Below are 16,790 nucleotides of genomic sequence, written 5' to 3' on the forward strand. Positions count from 1 at the left end.
TCTAACTTTAATTCTTCCGTTGTTGTGTCGACCACTTGAGGAGAGAGTGTGTTTACTGAACCAACAGCTTCAACGATGATCGAAGATAGTCTCAACAAACTGTATGACCGAATAATAATAGCGCTCAGTAGACTTGCTGGTGACTTAACCGTTTTCTCAAACTTGAAGTAAAAAGAACCAAATTCCGGAGTATAGGCTATCGCATTTCTACCCTCGATGATTCTTATATAGCAGCTCTGAGCGATCCGCACTCGGCCTGGTGGCCATCAAGGTTGTCGCCCTCAAGGTCCTCATCACACCAAGCCGCTACCCCAGATCCATACCAACATGGTAAAGCCAACTGCCGCCTCAACTAATAGTTCCGTGAGCATCCCAATAATGCTCAAGTCCTGCTCTATCCTGAGTCTGATAGAAACCTATCATATCGTCCTGAATAGTTCAACCAGATCCTCGACCGTGTCTCCTCCGCCAGCCCCCCGCCCCCTTAATCCTTAATCAACTCAAGATGAATGGTAGCCAGAGACAAGAACAAAGCAATCATTTAACCACTAGCAACCACAACCTCCGCTTACTCAATTGCGCGTACACTCTCAAAATAAATTTCAATATCTTTTTCTACAGACAGGCAGACAGACAGACAGACAGACAGGTAGGTAGGTAGGTAGGTATGTATATATCCCCCTCAATCCGCCATTCGGAACCAAATCCCAGATAGACAATTCTACATACATACATCCATCCCAATTATCCCTGCAACCACGGCTATCACCATCGCCAAAAGTCAAGGGGACGGCAGAAGGCGGGGTGGTGGCGGACAAATACCAAGTGTAAGGAGGCAGGATGGGCCGCCGGAACGCCGAGCCATGCAATCAATCAATCAGTTCAAAACCAGTCCAGTCAAGTCAGTCCCAGTATCGACTATAACTATCGTTTCATCTAATTATAAGCAACCCGAAAATAAAAAAAAGAGAAATCGCGTTCAGGCGACAACATGTATACATATGAACCAAGACGCAAAAGCAGAAAAGACCGTAAAATTGCATTGCATTGAATTTGCTCAATCATACCGCGACAAGTGCCGTAGCAGCATAGTCGATAATCTTAGCAGTCTTGTCAATGATAGCCTGCGCAAGCGGCCAGTCCTGTGCCTCTATCACGTCCCTAATGGCGGGGAAGTACGGGTCTTTGTACTCGTTCCAGAGCTGAGGGCCGAAGATGACGTGCTTGAATTGAGTTCGGTTGGGTATCTATAATGCGGTGGCCAAAGTAATTAGCAGGGGGCACGGTTCCAGATAATAGTAAGTGAAAGGGAAAGGGGGGGAAAGAAAAGGAGGAAAAAGGAAAGTAAAAGACATACACCACCGCCGACTTCGAGATCGAGAAGATCTGATTCAAAAGCAGCCATTCGACTGTTGTAGTCAAGTCGTCGGAGGCCCAGGCCGGCAGGTTCCCATCCATTGGCCGCGATAACGGCCTGTTCCCAGTATGGCTCCCACCTCTCGAACTGCGTGATGGATTTTCTGACATGGTTGAGCGCCTCCTTAATGGGATCCAGCATGATCTTTGGGTTGACGCCTCCGCTGATGCCTTTCTTCTCAGCCCATTGCCATAGACCGAGGTAGTAGCGGTCCAGGCTGAAAGCATAATTACCCAAATCCAGGGGCAAAACTGGCCTATCGGCAAGCTCTATGATAAGAAGCGCAAGCACCTGGCCGAGTAAACCGTGGTACACGAAATCTCGATCGCCTATAGATTCCATCCACTGAAAGTTGTCGTACGAAGTGTGGCGTGGGTGTGGCTTTCCGTCAAAGCGAATATCCAATGAGCTAGTTCCCGCGATGTCCTGGAAGGCAACATAGTCACTCTCAGATCCTAGGGGTTCGAGGTCGGCCTTCCTATCTTGCCATAAGGTGTACAAGGTCTCATTAGCGACTGGGTCGAAGACTCTTCCCAGAACCTTGTTCATTAGTTTGCGAAACATAGGGGAGCCAGCGGCATGGAAATCCTGACCAGAAATAGCACCATCCAGATTGATATATGCGAAGGCCTGCTTTTGGAGAACTTCGAGATTCTTCTCGACAAACTCCGTGCTCCCTATCATATTATACTCTTCGGCGTCCCAGCTCATGAATTCAATGGAGCGGAGGGGACGCCAGCCTTTGCCTGCAAGCTCGCCGAAAACGCGCGCCACCTCAAGCATGATGGCTGTACCAGAGTTCGGTTCCGTAGCGCCGAATGCCCATGCATCGCGATGATTGCCGATGATGATAGACTTTTCTTCCTGTTCAATGCCATCAATCTTGCCATAGATGTTCCAGATCTTCTGCTTCTCGTTGTCATCTTGTTCGTTTCTGAGACGTACGATGGGTGAAGACGAGTTGCCAGTCCACCACTTCACTTGTGGGACCCCGCCTCTCCAGCCCTTCGGGGGTTGCTCACCGAATCCTTCGATATGCTGTAGTAAAACCTGTGCATCTCGCCATGCAATTGGCAAGCTTGGTATGCGTACAAGCCCCTTGGTCTGGTCAAGTTTCATACGAGGGTTCTCCTCTTTGCTCTCCCAGCCCGGGGTGAGTACATCACCGATGACCCAGTTAGACAAACTTACTGAGCCCCTCTCAACACCATCAGATGGCATGAAGCGCCCCTTTGGCGCGGGTTCGCCTTTGACAAAACCATTATCGGCGGGGTCGCTGTAGACGATACATCCAACAAACCCTGCCATTTCCGCTGCTTTAACCTTTAACGCAACGCTTTGTTGCGTGCCGTGGTGACGGACGAGCGCTATAGCGCCTTTGGTATCGATGCCTTGGTCCGCAAGTCTCTGAAAGTCTTTACGAGAGCCGTAATTTGCATATATCAGTGGACCCTTGACATCTCCAGGCATGGAGTGGCCATGGAACGCGTACGTCTGGTGACCTGCGCTTTCGCCCCCTACATCATTCTCTTCCAGTATGGCACTCCAAATTGGCTTCTTCCCATCCGCAGACATGATCTCAATAAGGCGACCGTTTTTCTGTGGGTAGTTTAGGTAAACGTAGTATTCATCGACGGCCACTTGGTCGAAGCCGTTTTTCACGAAAGCATTATGTATGTCCATGGCGAGCGCATAGTCTCCCTCAGTACCGGCAAGATGCGCATAACTCGTGAAATGCCTTAACGATTCTTTTATCTGTTCCGGTTCGATCTTCAACTGGAGGAACTCTCGGACAGCCTCGGGGTCATACATCTGGTTGTTGAGCCGTTTCGACATGTTGGCAAACAAGTCGCTTACGAAGAGGAGATAAACAGTGCCTAAGACGGCGGTGAGGGCAAGCAGCCGGCCAATGAGGAGCACGACATCGCGACTGCTCAAAGCCAGCTTCGGGAAGCGCCATCGCGTTCTCGTCTCGTTCGATTCGGCGGTTTCGTCGTCATTGTCATCGTTGTTTGCATTATCAGATTGGCGAGGCAGTCGAACCGTCATCCGTGGTAAGCGCCACCTCCATTTCCACCGCGGTAATGAGAACCGCGAAAAGCTTATCCGTTTTGTCCAAGACGATGTGCTCGCGTTCGAGTCGCTAAGGGGGTCTTCTATTTCCAACTCCTGCATCTCACGCCGCACCTGGGCGGCTTCATGGGCATCATTATCATCGCTGTCGTCTTCGAGGCTCCAGTCTGACCCTTCATCATCAGTTTCGACATGTGGGGGTTGGTAGCCTGCGGGCGCCCTCCTCGATGGGTTGAGCGGTCTGTTGTGGCGGAGGAGCGACTGAGCTTCCGTTTCGTGGTCGGGTCTTGTGTCTGCGGCGGACGGCGACGGTGATGGGGGCCAGGGCGACCTGGAAGATGATGCGTCGCCGGCCGTGGCCTCCTCGTACGACGGTATGGGCGGCGCCGGCTCGTAGCGGGACTTCTCAGATGGCATTGTGTAGTGAGATGAAGATTAATTCAATGCTCGAACATGGGCGTCAAGGAGATGGGTTAAGTGATGCAAATAAAAGGTTGGATGAAAATATAAGTGGGATTAGGTAGGTAAAGGGCAAGGCCGAACGGGAAATGCAAGAGTGAACGAGCGAGGGCCAAAAGTGGTCGATAGGATTCAATGAATGAGTGGATGAATTTACAATGGAAAGGAGAAGGGGCCCAAGAACGAGCACATCGAGGCGACGGGGATAGCGTTGGCCGCGGATGGACTCGGCATCGAGGTCGGGACCAGACTCGAGGGTATGAAGCTTTAGGATATCGACGTCGATGTGACAATAGCACCAAGGCGGCTTGCCGGCGTGTCACGGTGGTGGTGGAGGGTGTTGGCGGATCGACGGCTCTCGATTCTCGCCTTTGCTTGGAACAGCATTTGAGTTATTGCGAAGGTGAGGTGAGACATGTCACATAAGTGAGCCGGACCACTATTAGTCCACCGCCAAGTGCCTACCTAGGAGGTACTGTAAGCTGTAAGTACCTGGCTGGGGGGGCTCTGTACCGACCTGCTAGGGGAGTATTTAAAGCACTACATGTACCTAACTCAAGTACATAGGTGCTTACCCACCTAGGTGAGTCGATGTATTCGAAGATTTTGGAATGAAAGTTCCAGAAAACCATCATTTTCTCGAATACCTCATGAACCATCTCCTTTTGCTCTTTCATATCAACATAGACACATTGTCCATGTTGCTAATGAGACATCCGTAAAGTGTAAGTTGAGTTATTTCAACAGTAATAGCTAATACTTAATAAGAACTTACTTATCGCTAGCACTAGGTGTACATACATATATATACCTATGTATATACTTTAGACACGCAAAGGTTAAATATCACATCATTATTCTTAAATCTACTTACTTACTTCCATAAGACGAGGAACACTCAAAAGACATATAACAAAACAGAAATAATTCATCAGGTAACAAGCAGCAAAGTATACTTGTATATTCCAGCAGACATTAACATATCTAATTTAAGATAGTAGGTTCCTCCACGCCCTTGTACCTACCACACGTTCTGTCTCGGAATAGTAAGCAAAGTACTCCAGCTATCTTCCCTCGCTCGCCTACAACCGTATCGCGGGGTATGAAGCAAGATACCTACCTACACCCAGATATTACAAAACAGAATGAAGACTAAATAATTCCATCAACCTAATGTCAGCCTGTTCAAATACGACTAAACAGAAGTCTCATCGCTAAATGTAAGTGAGAATCTCAGGACATATACAGTACACGCACCTAGAGGCGCGTCGTAGTGTACAGTACATATACCTAGGTAGAGATCACATTTGATCTCGAACATGCATGGAAGCAATGCCAAGATCACTGCATTGGCTGCCTCTTAACCACACTCTACCCAACCTTGGTTTAGCTTATTTATTAAGCAATCATTCTTTGCACCGCCTCATTCAGGGGTTGTCCCTTTATCAACTATGGACTACCTACCTAGGTAAGCAGCAAGAAGCTATCGTGATTTGACATCACATATATCATCATTCATCAATGACTTGGGAAACATAATAAAATAAGTATCTAAGTTATCATTATCAGCGGCCTTCGTCCCCTTCACGATTCAACTCCTGGCTAGACCATCAATAAGTCAATGTCCCAAATCTTTGCGAGATATACATATGTACACATGAATGCCTGCTGTCTGTCGCTCTCTCTCTCTCTCTCTCTCTCTCTCTCTCTCTCTCCCTCTCTCTGCTCCGCGTCACTGCCCCTACCTAATTCATAACACACCAGCGTACATTTTGATCAGCACCTCACTCTCCCCGTCTCCGTAGCAGACCTGGGCAATCTCCTCTGACTTAACCGCAAGTACTTCAAATTACCCCGTTGCCCCGTACAGTCGCTGAATCATTTCTGGGGGTTCAACACTATCCCTTCATATTGCCTGCCAGCAATATTCTCGAGGGTATGCTTGAAATGCCTCTTGCTGTTTTCGATGCTAGCTGAATCCTGTTGATTCGTACCGAGGTTGGAGTGTATCAACTCGATCAGTCCATTGATGTACTTGGTCGTAACCTGCACCTTGTTAGCCTCGTCAACTTCATACTCGAGGAACGGTAGATCTCTTACGGCCTCATTGGCTTGGTCAAAGTAATAGACGTAGCGATCGAGGATCTCCACAAACAACTCAATCGAGGTCGCCTGTTCCATGCACGAATCTGCTACCCTGAGCGCCCGCTGCAGGCATTCGAGGACCCGCTTTCCGTCACGATAGAGCTAGTGAATTGGTCAGTAACCGATGTCTCTTGATCCAATCAACAATCATGAACATGGGGATCCCTTACGTCTTCATCTGACTCCTCGCTCGTGGGGATCGGCGTCGCCCACCACAGATGACTTGCCAAGTACACTGCTCTGCATTGATCTGGCTTCCGCAGAAGCTTGCTTCCATGCAGCGCGCACTTAGTAATCAAAGTATCGTAGTTCTCCTTACCAAAGTTCCTTGTCTGGTGCAGTGCACTAGCGATGACACAGACCGCCTGGAACTGTGCTTTTGAATCCGATATGGCCTCTTCGTAAACTGTGAACGCTTGGGCGAAATATTCGTACGCCACCTCCTCGGAGCCGACCATGTCTGCCGTTTGTCCACACGCGGTGAAAAGACGAAGAGCAAGTTCCGCAGCACCAGAGCCATTGACTCTAGTGTAGAGCGATGAGATAGCAGAATGCATGAACTTGAACAAGGCGCTTAGCTGAGTCTCCCAATTGTCATCGTAGTGCTCGCGTGACTTGTAGCGGCGTGCCAGTTTCATACCAGCCGTGATGAGAGGAGGCGTTGTTGTTCGGATGCGCTCATTACCTTCGGCATACGCCTTGCGTGCAGTCTGAAGGAGACGAAACTGGGTATCGTTGTCTTCACCATTCAGTAAGTGGACAATCCTCGCGAGCCAACCTTGCTCTTCCATCGTTTCGTCCGTCTCCATGGCACGGCGCTGAGGACCACCAGGATATCCGGACGGCTGCTGCGTGCCTTCCTTAATCAATACTTTCAGAACCTCTAAGACATTTTCTAGTTGCGTTGTCGTTGAGATAGATATCTGGTCTCGCAGCAGACTCCTGGCCACCTCGCCAGCGACCGCTCTTCTTGTAGGATAAGTCTGAGACTGGATAAGCGGGACGTATGTGGGGAGAGATAGGGCAGTGAACAGAGATGCATATCTCTTCAGAGGGGCTTGAAGTAGAGCGAGTAGACTGTGCTGGGCAGGAGCGGAATGAAGGTCAGGGCTATTAGCGTGTTCTTTAACTTTACGGTTGGCATATTCAAAGATTTGGTCAACGTAGTCTAATCGAGTTGGGTAAATATTGAGAGCTAGGTTTGTGAGGGAGACGAGCAGAGCAATTGTGTCCTGAATAGGCAGATGCTGTGCGCTAACGAGATTATTCACTTGCTCAAAGAAAATCTCATATAGCTTAACGTCCTGGGGTATACCACGATCGGCATCAGAAGCTGGTGTAGGTGATTCTTGCGCGTCGTCGACTGCTGTAGTTTCAGTTTCGGCGATCGAGGGTGCTGCCGATTCGGATTCTGGGATAGCGGTTTCGGCATCTGTCCCAGATTCCCCATTCGATTGGTCGCCGTTCGGCTCGGCAGCCGGTTCCGTCGACGCGGGCTTGGATATCTGTTGCTCCTTCCCTATTCGGACCTTCTCGAGCAAATCGGCGAGCGCTTCCTCCTCCAGTTTCGCCTTATCTTCAGCAACATTCTGTTGCGACTCCCGCTCGGCGTAGGCGGATAGTCTGTCCATGAGCCCGATTACAATCGCTTTCACATTGACATGAGGGTTTAAGCGTGAGACGGCACCGAGAAACTGATCGAGTGTGTGTAAGTGAAACTCGTCGGGGAACACCTGGGTGATGATTTCCAGCAGGTACTCCTGTGCTAAAACATCTCTGCACTGGACGACTTGTTCTAGTAAGGGGCCCAGGATGCCGTTCTTATAGGCTTCTAGGTCGACCAATTGGCTCAATCGCACGATGTTGCTGCCAACAAGCTGTTGTAGTTCTTTGCGCTCCCGCGTTCGCTGCTCCCGTTCTCTCGAGTGGCCCTGGTGCTGTAAGCGGACCCAGAGCTTGTTCATCTCGACAAAATTAGTCAGGATAAAGCTAATTGAGTCCTGTAGGTTTCCCTCTAAGCCATCGCTATCGCCGGTGGGTAGATAATCTCTCGCCTGGCCAGAGAGGTAGTAGCGAAGGAACAGCCCTCGGATAGGGTGCTGGACACCACGGGTCATATCCATCATGTCCTTCATGAGCTCCTTCACGGGGGCATCGGGGACCGACATATACGCGGTGCCGACGGTGATCATGAGATATAGGCGCGGGACGATGTTGCCGGCATACTGGACCAGCTCGTAGAGGTCGGCGAGATGGTTGTGGGGATGGTTCTCTTTAAGGTGGACGGAAAGGTACCGTAGGGCATCGAAAACAGCCATGTAGAGTTCATAGTACTGCTTTGGTCCCAGGCTGCTCGTGCGCAGTTCGGAGACGAGGGTTGAGCTACATGTTGGGAGAACAGAGTTAAGCGGATGCCTAGAGTTGAATGACGTGACGTAACACAAGATGGGGCTTGCCAGCTAACATACCAGCACTTCAGAGCGTCCATGAGCTTTCCGGGGGTTTCTAGACATTTGCGCATGAGCGCCGTCTGCTGGCGAACGGCGACCAGAGCATCTTCGAGCAGCCTCGCCTGGTCCTCAGGCGGAGCCGGAGTGTTGGACATGACCTCAGAGGTAGATAGCCGCGGAGCTGGGGGGGACGGAGCCGTCGAGTGCAGAGCAGAGTGACGAATTGCAAGTGCGCGCACAATCTTCAGAAAGAGATCTCACGGGTCATCGAGTCGCATCAAGCAATGAGCGCTGACGGGTGCGGCTCATCTATGTGCGTCGGTGAAAGGTTATGTTTGTGTTTGTCGGTATGTCGTAGAAGGGAGGTTAGGGAAGCAAATAATAGGATCCAGCTCATGTACCAGTCAACCTGGGTAGCTCCCAGCAAACATGCCCACTATGGTGTAAGAGGTAAGCACCTTTCAGTGGATACCTGCGGCTTCTGAGGAACCACTATACAGCCCACTAACTCGGATGCGCACTTACCTAACTTAGCGGATACTTAGGTACCTATGTGGTAGCCTAAGCCATGTTCGAGCCACATCTCATGAAGATGCCATCACTGCGCCACATTAGTCTAGATAGGGGGTACCTACCCAAGTACTTACAGGGTCCATGTTTGTGTTAGATGCAGGGAGTGAGTGCATCACGAAAGGGAGCAGAAGGAACAGATACGACACAGCCAATTGAGGCTCTTAGAGAAACTGTTTTTCTTTTTTTGATTGTGCTTCCGTATGTGTTATACTTCAAATACTGAGCCAAAGATGCGTGAATTCGCAATCAAACTACAGGATCCGGACCGCGTCCTAACAGTGGCTTTCGGAGAAGCAACTCCCGAACAAGAACTTTCATGTCGCCATCTCGCGGCAGCCGAGTGGAGCATGCCGCTCAATAAAGAAGACTATGTAGAGCAGGGGATATATCTATCACAGAAGCCACTGGTTAAGAACAAAGGCTGGCGTTTGTGGTGCTTGTACCTCCTGGATCATCCTGGTGAGGTTCTCGCAACATGCAAGACGATTCCCAGGGAACTTCTGATTCGCGATGTCTCCGGCCTTAGCCGAGCGAAGGCCTACTGTATTGCAAGTGTAGTCGCACATCCCCAATACCGAGGCCTGGGGCTCGCATCGCGACTCTTGGAATATGTTAAAGTGTGGCTAGATGGTCCTGGCGATGCTGCGGCTAGTATGTTATATACTAGCATAGGGGATGTTAGTGCTTTACCCAACTTCAACATGTTCATGTAGCAAAATACGATACTGATATTATAGAATAGTTTTACGAACGCAGAGATTGGGCAAAACTGCCCGCGATTCAGTCCACGCTGTCATGGACAGCTGATTTCTCTCCATGGACACACAGAGCTGGGCCCCCGGTAACACGTCTAATACTAAGCACAGAGTTGCCAGAGCTTTGCAGGCAGGATATGAGAGACGTTGAGAACTACTTTGATAAGCTTACCGTACAGCCCGATGAGTTTCATGTGTCTGTACTTCCAACTGCTGATCTCATATCATGGCTTCACGATCGGAGCAACTTCATTGGTGCCAAGATAGAGCCAGCACCACCACGAAGTCATGGCAGTATATGTGATGGTGCGGATATTTGGTTATATTGGTATCACGATTTTCGAAAGCAACAGCTAGCAGTTCAGAGAGTCCGAATTCAGCAAGCACCGAGTCAGATACACCATGAGGCGCTTGCAGCTATGTTGATGGATGCTGTCGAAGAAGCTTGTAGATGGAAGCTGACTAAGGTCGTCCTCTGGGAGCCCCATGCCGAATTGTTCGGCGCCATGCATATTCTGCAAGAGAAGTTTAACATAAAGTCAGAGACCTTCGCAAGGCATAATAAGAGTATTCCATCATTGAGGTGGCACACAGACCGAGAAAGGAGCACCACCTTTCACTTCAATGAGTTCTATACCTGGAGCTAAAGTGCACAGCAAGAGCTTGAGCCGTGCTTCCAAAAGATATATTAAATGATGATGTCACGGAGTCGAATGCAATCGAATCAATTCGAACCGGTGTGAATCCAGGGTCCAAACTAAGTTCAAGTTCCACCTGGCCACCTACAACCTCGGAAGGGAAAGCTATGGTATTATGATAGACGACTTTACTGTCATACACAAGATCAAACCTGCCTGGAATATTCGCTAACGTATTCGCGGGATGACGTTATTCTTGTGACACCAGATAGTTTAAGGATTCTGTTGAGAGTCGAAGCATACTCAGAACCTTTATGAGGGGTGGCTAAGAAGAATATAGAACGAATACGGCTAGAAAGTTAGGGATGGGTATGGTCTTCGTGGGCTAATATATATGCCTTGTTGCTGGTTAGTCTGAAGTTGGATCCCCTGGGGGCGGAAGAAGCACACCTTCTTGATCACTAGTTCGCCCATGGAGTGTCCCACCATGATAATCGGAGACTAATGGAAATCAGTTTATTAGGTTCTCTCTTCGTCGTTTGATCCAATTCGGAGGGCACTCTACGTTAGAATTCCGTCCCAAATAGGGCGATGACCCCAGTTCCCCGTAAAGAGTTCGTCCGAAGTCGTGTGCGTTAAGCACACCTGGATTGAGGCTCCCTCGATCGCTATCATACCCAAAGGAGTGTATGCTTGCATTACGCAGATCGGTTTCCATCGGGAGCCAATATTGAGGCCAGAACAGCTGAGAGTCGTCCCCTTTGCGCCATGTCTTAAATGATCCGCCACGAAGCCCATGTACGAATACAATATCAATCAGAGGTTGCGGCGAGGCGTGTAATAACTGAAGTCCAAAAGGACCTTTCAGTCCACCTTGGTCGGTTTCTTGGCGCTTCTGAGGCCGTACCGATGGAAAGCGGCGCCGAAGAAAGCCAACAGTCGTTCTGTCTCCCCCCAATTGCGATGGGAATTCTCGATGCGGCTCGGATGAGTAAACAGTGGAATTGTCGGAAAGGCTGGGGAGAGAGGATTCATTATCCAACGACGACTTTGCTGTAGGCAGTTGGTCCTAAATTGGAGATCAGTACCCTGTTACTCCAACGATGTCATAGGAGGTAGTCTAACAATCATCTCAACGTTGGTAGCGGCAGCATAATGCTGATTGAGCGCGGCGTTTCTGCCTTGAACTGGACAAATGCGGAGGATGTCTCTCACTACTTGTTGCCAGGTAGACTATGTCAGATGAAGGATGGCGTGGAGACAGGGGCATCTGCATGATGGACGAGTTGCACCTTACTGTAGTATCTCCCCTCATCCGACCGAGTCATACTTTGTCACTTTTCTTATAATTGCCAGTTAGGCAATTGAATTCAATGCTCAAGGTAAGCACATCTAATTCGTTAACTAATATTTTGGCTTCCTTTTCACTCGCAATGGATGAATCGCTGGACCCTGCGATCTTGGCAGGTTAGTGAGGCGGCTTACCATGCCCGAACTGATGGTTCGCTTACTCTGACATACGCCTCCTAGCAATGCCTGTTGGCTGCCATGTCGTTTCTGTTAGTCCCCATGGGAAAGGTAGTTGGTCTTCTGGTTACAAAGTAGACATTGATGTCGACGATGAAGAGATTGAGTATTTTGTGAAGGTATGGTAACGTCCAGGGTCTTGATACAACGCATAAAAACTGATGTCCGAGTATTTGTAGGTTATCAGCCGGCCGAATCATTTTGAGATGGCTCGCGGGGAGTTTGAGAGCCAGAAAGAACTGGAGAAGTATCTACCTGATAATGTTGCCTCACCTTCAGCATACGGGACACTTGAACTTGATTCCTCCTCGTCATTCTTCTTGACACCATTTCGTCATCTAAGCGAGAAAGTACTTGATTCACAGCCGCTCGCTGAAGTGCTCGACAAACTACATCGAACTTCAGCTTCCCCAACTGGGAAGTTTGGGTTCCACGTGGCGACTTTCAATGGCGTTGTTCCTTTGGTTAATGATTGGTGTGATACTTGGGAAGAGTACTATGGTCGCCAGCTGAGAGCAGATATCCAGTGGATGCATAGTGTCCGAGGACCTGATCCGAAATTCGACGAGACTGCAGAAAGGTTCTTTGAGAAGGTTATTCCGCGGCTTTTGCGGCCCCTTCAAAGTGGTGGACGAACTATTAAACCGAGTCTAGTCCACGGTGATGTTTGGCCTGGTAATATTCAGCTGGATACAACAACTCGGCGTGCTATTTTATACGATTCATGCTGTTGTTATGGTCACAATGAGCGTGAGATAAACTTGTGGATTATGTTGGCTCCATGGTCTGACCTGAGTCTTAGTCGATCTTGCCATGATGAGAGAGCCTCGGTATCAGTTTACAAAGGAGCATGCTGACAAGTACAAAGAACTGGTACCGCCATCTGCTCCTGTAGAAGACTTTGATGATCGAAACTCTATATATGCAATGTGAGTTGCCCCCTGCAATTTTCCATATGCATAGCTCTGCTGATTGTGGATCTTGTTGATAGGTGTGACAATATCATCAATGTCGGCCTTCATGACCATCGGCAATTTCTGCGAGAACAGTAAGAGGCCCTTTTACTAAGCATGCTGAGTTGCCTAACATGGTGAAATAGGGTGATGGGGGAGATGGAGAGACTTATCAACAAATACCCCGGTGGTATCGATGGATACGAACTTAGCGAGAACCAGAGGCAACCAAGCGTCAACCAAGTTTAGGAGAGTCAAGCTTCAGCCAGCACTGAGAAAAATACGATTCTGGCGAGGACCCGGCAAGATCCAAGTGATTCTTATAGGGAGTTTTTCAAGTCTGTGGCTGGGATGATTGGAATCAGTTGACGCAAATTGAGTGGTTATAGGGTAATTTACGTGCTATACATCTAACACAGAATATGGAGACAACAGACTGTCCAAATTTATTTAGTATTTATTCAATTGTTGCATATGCCTACACCAGGTAATCACTTCACAACACTCAGATTACTAGATCTTTACTAAACTTTGTTACATTTTAGCTACATAGATATCAGATGAATTGCATTTCTATGCTGCCTAGACCCAGAATTGTGTTTCCGTTTTGGTATAATTGTTTGGGCAAACCAATGGCTGTAGCTTCCCATGCACCATCAGAATGCGAGTACGTACCTATGTAGATTGCAGCACTTGTTTCTGGGTGGTGGGCTGAAAGGCACCAATAGTGATCTCCGAAGCCAATTAAGTAGCAGTGCCCCATTTCTTGTTGACTTCCGGGCAACAAATCCGGGTCCGGGTTCACAATCAACCTTCTCATGCTCCGGTCCCGCTTGCACGCCCCACTTGCCCCCGATATCGTGAATCCCGGTAGCGGCCTGTGCACCGGACCGATACATACATCCGCCTAGAATCCTTGTACATGCATAGCTTCACATAAGTAGGACTGAAAGAAAAGAAATGAGTTGCCAAACCAGTATTATCCGTTCTTTATATATATACAAAGAATAAGTAGACTTCAAACAGTATGACACATATGTATTGCAAGCATGATGCATCTCAATCGTTGACACAATGTCACTCTTTATGGAATGCCTGGCATTCAACATATCCATTGATGATTAGAATTACTTCAGTACTTCTATTTGTGACCTAGGCAGTAGCAATGACCCCGAGGTACACTTCAGTAGGTATATATACCTTCCACCACGCAGTCCATCTTCTGCCAGCACTACCAGACCAACACCCCCTCATCGCGTCCCTCGATCCTTCCTCCTCTCGTTTACGCACGCCACCCAACTCCATTGCAAGTGATTGTACGTTTGCCAGCAAACCACTTCATATTTAAAGCGTGGTCTCAACACACAGTCTTCAACCAGCCTGTTCCTCTACTACTCCCATTTCTTCTGCCCGCCTGTCAACCTTTCCACTCTCCCAACATTAGCATACCATCGTGTTGTGGACACGAGGCCACTAGTATCAAGCCATTCCAAGTGAGTTTTCCCTGTTATATGTATACTCTGGTGATATCGTATCCTCAATGTCGCCCTGCTCCTTTCCACCAGTCTCGTAGCCTTGACGGCGTAGTCGAGGTAGGCTGCCGCTAAGTTGCAAGATCTTCAGCTACCTATGAAAGGTGCGGACTATCGCGTACCCCTCATTATCTAGCCTTCCTTCATGGAGGGAGTACAGCACATCCTACCACTGACCTCGTCACCGTGATTCACCGACCGGTTTCCAGTGCGCCAGGGCTTTGAATACCCCGTACAAACTCATAACATTGGATTGCATCCATTACTGATTCTCATTTCATTGCAGCCAGGGCAATTGTCATTTGAATTACCAACAACCACACGAGACTAAAGCAGAAAGTCAGACCACTACACGATGGCAGATATCCAAGAGGAGAAGATTGTGGTCAAGGTGTTCGAAGGAGCGCCAGTTCTGGGTTTCGGCGACTGCGTTGATGATGATAAAAATCTCCAGGTTCGTCTACTCGTTGCTTCAGATGAAATTATTCTCAAAACTAACATGTTCCTAGAGTACCATGGCCGGATCTGATCGCGATGGCACCAATACACCAGGATCTGCTTATGATACAGAGGTAATTGCATTTCCACTCGAACGTCGCAACCCCCAGAGTCATCTCAAAGAATGTAAGCCTTCCTGACTCTTGAACAAACTCTTATAGAAGCTCACCGAGACAGCAGGCGAGATGAATGGAAACGCTGAAGTAGCATTCATCGATCCCGGAACCGCCCACAATGCAACTCAAGTCCCGAATCCCATTAAACCTCCCATTACGGAAGTGACATTCGCTGACAATGCTCCAACTGGTTGTTGCTATTACGCAATTAAGAAAAACTACACTTCCTCGGAGGATTACCTCACTATTGCTTCCATTGGAGACGGCAACGTAGATGACGACATGTCTGTCCTTCCTGAGCTTTCTGCTGAGGACTTCAAGACGCTCAATCGTAGCCTCTTCAACTATGACCCCCAGAATGGGTATTCCACTGACGAGTTAGCGAAACCTCAAATTGCATATTTATTCATACTGACAGATTGAACAGACGTCTTGTATATCTTTTCGTGGGTTCCTACGGAGTCCGCCTCCACGAGCGAGTTCTAGTCCACTGCAAGTTTCTCCAGGACGTGTTCAAGTCTCCAGCCAAGCCCTCGTATACTCTGACAGATCAGACGGCCTTTCAAGATGTCGGAATCCAAGAGGTCAAGATTCTCATGCAGGCCATCTATGGCATACAATCCCCTGTTCTTGGTCACGCCAACTACCAAGGCGCCGATTACATGGAGGCTCTCTGGCTCTCCGAGATGCTCCACTGCGACGCAGGTGTCTACGACTCCATCACGCTGTGTGCACGGGCTCACTTCAGCGCCTTTAAGTACTGGCAGACGATCCCAGCCAACAGCATGACACAGGACTTCCACCGAGCCAAGCTCGCAGAGATCAACGTGGCCTTCAAGGTGTACAGATCGCGTGCCCCTGGCAACATACCACGGGCGTTCCGGGACAACTCCTTCGCCATCCTGCTTGCCAAGTTCTGCCCGGATTTCGTGTACTGCCTCTACAGCGATATGCTCGACTACGACCTTGCGCACCAGGTTGGCGTTGCTGCTATCCGCATGCGAGATAGAATTGCCCCATTCTCCACCGAGGAGATGAAGCTCTTCACCTCTCCCTCTCTATAATCGTCTATTTGCGTTTCGAAAATTGGCTTGAGTTTGATTTGAAACATCATGCTTGGTACTTGCAAGAATCGGTCTGAAGATGGCCCATAGGTCACGCATAGGAATGAATCCTGAATGTCTGTTGGCAGATAATTGTGAACATTAGGCCATAGCAATACATGATAGTCTCTGAATTCGATCGATTCTGGAGTACTTGTGATCATAAACAGCATCAACATCGCCGTTAAGTACGTAAAACAAGAGCATACACAACGTGAACAATATACAAGCCACACTGAAAACGATGCTCCCTAAAGAGAGGTGAGTTTTTATACTTGATAGTTCTTGTAGTACATCATCTAGGTAATCATTGTATCATAAAACCTGACCAAAATGACATGTTGAATGCGTCGATATGGTTGTATTAATGTCCTTTTTGTCTCTTACCATACTCGCCATCACATCGACGCCGCCTCAACTGCGTTCCACCTGCTCGTCAAAAATACAGGACTGAATAGTTTTCGATATCCTCTGATCGGTCTCCAAATCCGGGACACCAATAGCGAGCACCCATAGGGGGTAACCGTGTAAATATAGTATTCATACGGTAT

At 48.7% G+C, this 16,790-nt stretch overlaps 6 protein-coding genes across 6 annotated transcripts; 3 read left to right on the top strand and 3 right to left on the bottom strand.

The window, feature by feature from the left end:
* Positions 1-778: 778 nt before the first annotated feature.
* Positions 779-4,488, bottom strand: F5B22DRAFT_397618 (Zn-dependent exopeptidase). Its single transcript, XM_047971440.1, has 2 exons — positions 1,358-4,488; positions 779-1,247 (listed from the first exon to the last, which is right to left on the bottom strand). Exons 1-2 carry the CDS (start codon positions 3,905-3,907, stop codon positions 1,062-1,064), a joined length of 2,736 nt encoding a protein of 911 aa, XP_047827422.1. The 5' UTR covers positions 3,908-4,488; the 3' UTR covers positions 779-1,061.
* A 1,156-nt stretch (positions 4,489-5,644) lies between these two features.
* On the bottom strand, positions 5,645-8,973 carry F5B22DRAFT_620635 (vacuolar protein sorting-associated protein 35). Its single transcript, XM_047975860.1, has 4 exons — positions 8,563-8,973; positions 6,265-8,476; positions 6,050-6,196; positions 5,645-5,995 (listed from the first exon to the last, which is right to left on the bottom strand). The coding sequence occupies exons 1-4, from the start codon at positions 8,697-8,699 to the stop codon at positions 5,828-5,830; spliced, it is 2,664 nt and encodes an 887-aa protein (XP_047827423.1). The 5' UTR covers positions 8,700-8,973; the 3' UTR covers positions 5,645-5,827.
* A 374-nt stretch (positions 8,974-9,347) lies between these two features.
* On the top strand, positions 9,348-10,519 carry F5B22DRAFT_649950 (uncharacterized protein; the record flags this gene model as incomplete). The annotated part of the gene is made up of 2 exons (XM_047979242.1): positions 9,348-9,794; positions 9,860-10,519. The coding sequence occupies 2 exons, from the start codon at positions 9,348-9,350 to the stop codon at positions 10,517-10,519; spliced, it is 1,107 nt and encodes a 368-aa protein (XP_047827424.1).
* Positions 10,520-10,861: 342 nt separating this feature from the next.
* On the bottom strand, positions 10,862-11,641 carry F5B22DRAFT_649951 (uncharacterized protein; the record flags this gene model as incomplete). The annotated part of the gene is made up of 3 exons (XM_047979243.1): positions 10,862-11,011; positions 11,076-11,579; positions 11,636-11,641. 3 exons carry the CDS (start codon positions 11,639-11,641, stop codon positions 10,862-10,864), a joined length of 660 nt encoding a protein of 219 aa, XP_047827425.1.
* Positions 11,642-12,042: 401 nt separating this feature from the next.
* Positions 12,043-13,239, top strand: F5B22DRAFT_638681 (Fructosamine kinase-domain-containing protein; the record flags this gene model as incomplete). The annotated part of the gene is made up of 5 exons (XM_047977618.1): positions 12,043-12,156; positions 12,217-12,787; positions 12,840-12,966; positions 13,029-13,085; positions 13,137-13,239. 5 exons carry the CDS (start codon positions 12,043-12,045, stop codon positions 13,237-13,239), a joined length of 972 nt encoding a protein of 323 aa, XP_047827426.1.
* A 1,638-nt stretch (positions 13,240-14,877) lies between these two features.
* Positions 14,878-16,200, top strand: F5B22DRAFT_659227 (uncharacterized protein; the record flags this gene model as incomplete). The annotated part of the gene is made up of 4 exons (XM_047980186.1): positions 14,878-14,976; positions 15,032-15,146; positions 15,201-15,513; positions 15,564-16,200. The coding sequence occupies 4 exons, from the start codon at positions 14,878-14,880 to the stop codon at positions 16,198-16,200; spliced, it is 1,164 nt and encodes a 387-aa protein (XP_047827427.1).
* Between the last annotated feature and the right edge of the window lie 590 nt (positions 16,201-16,790).

Source organism: Xylaria bambusicola (genome assembly GCF_022495145.1).
Source record: "Xylaria bambusicola strain CBS 139988 unplaced genomic scaffold F5B22scaffold_48, whole genome shotgun sequence".
NCBI lineage: Eukaryota > Fungi > Ascomycota > Sordariomycetes > Xylariales > Xylariaceae > Xylaria > Xylaria bambusicola.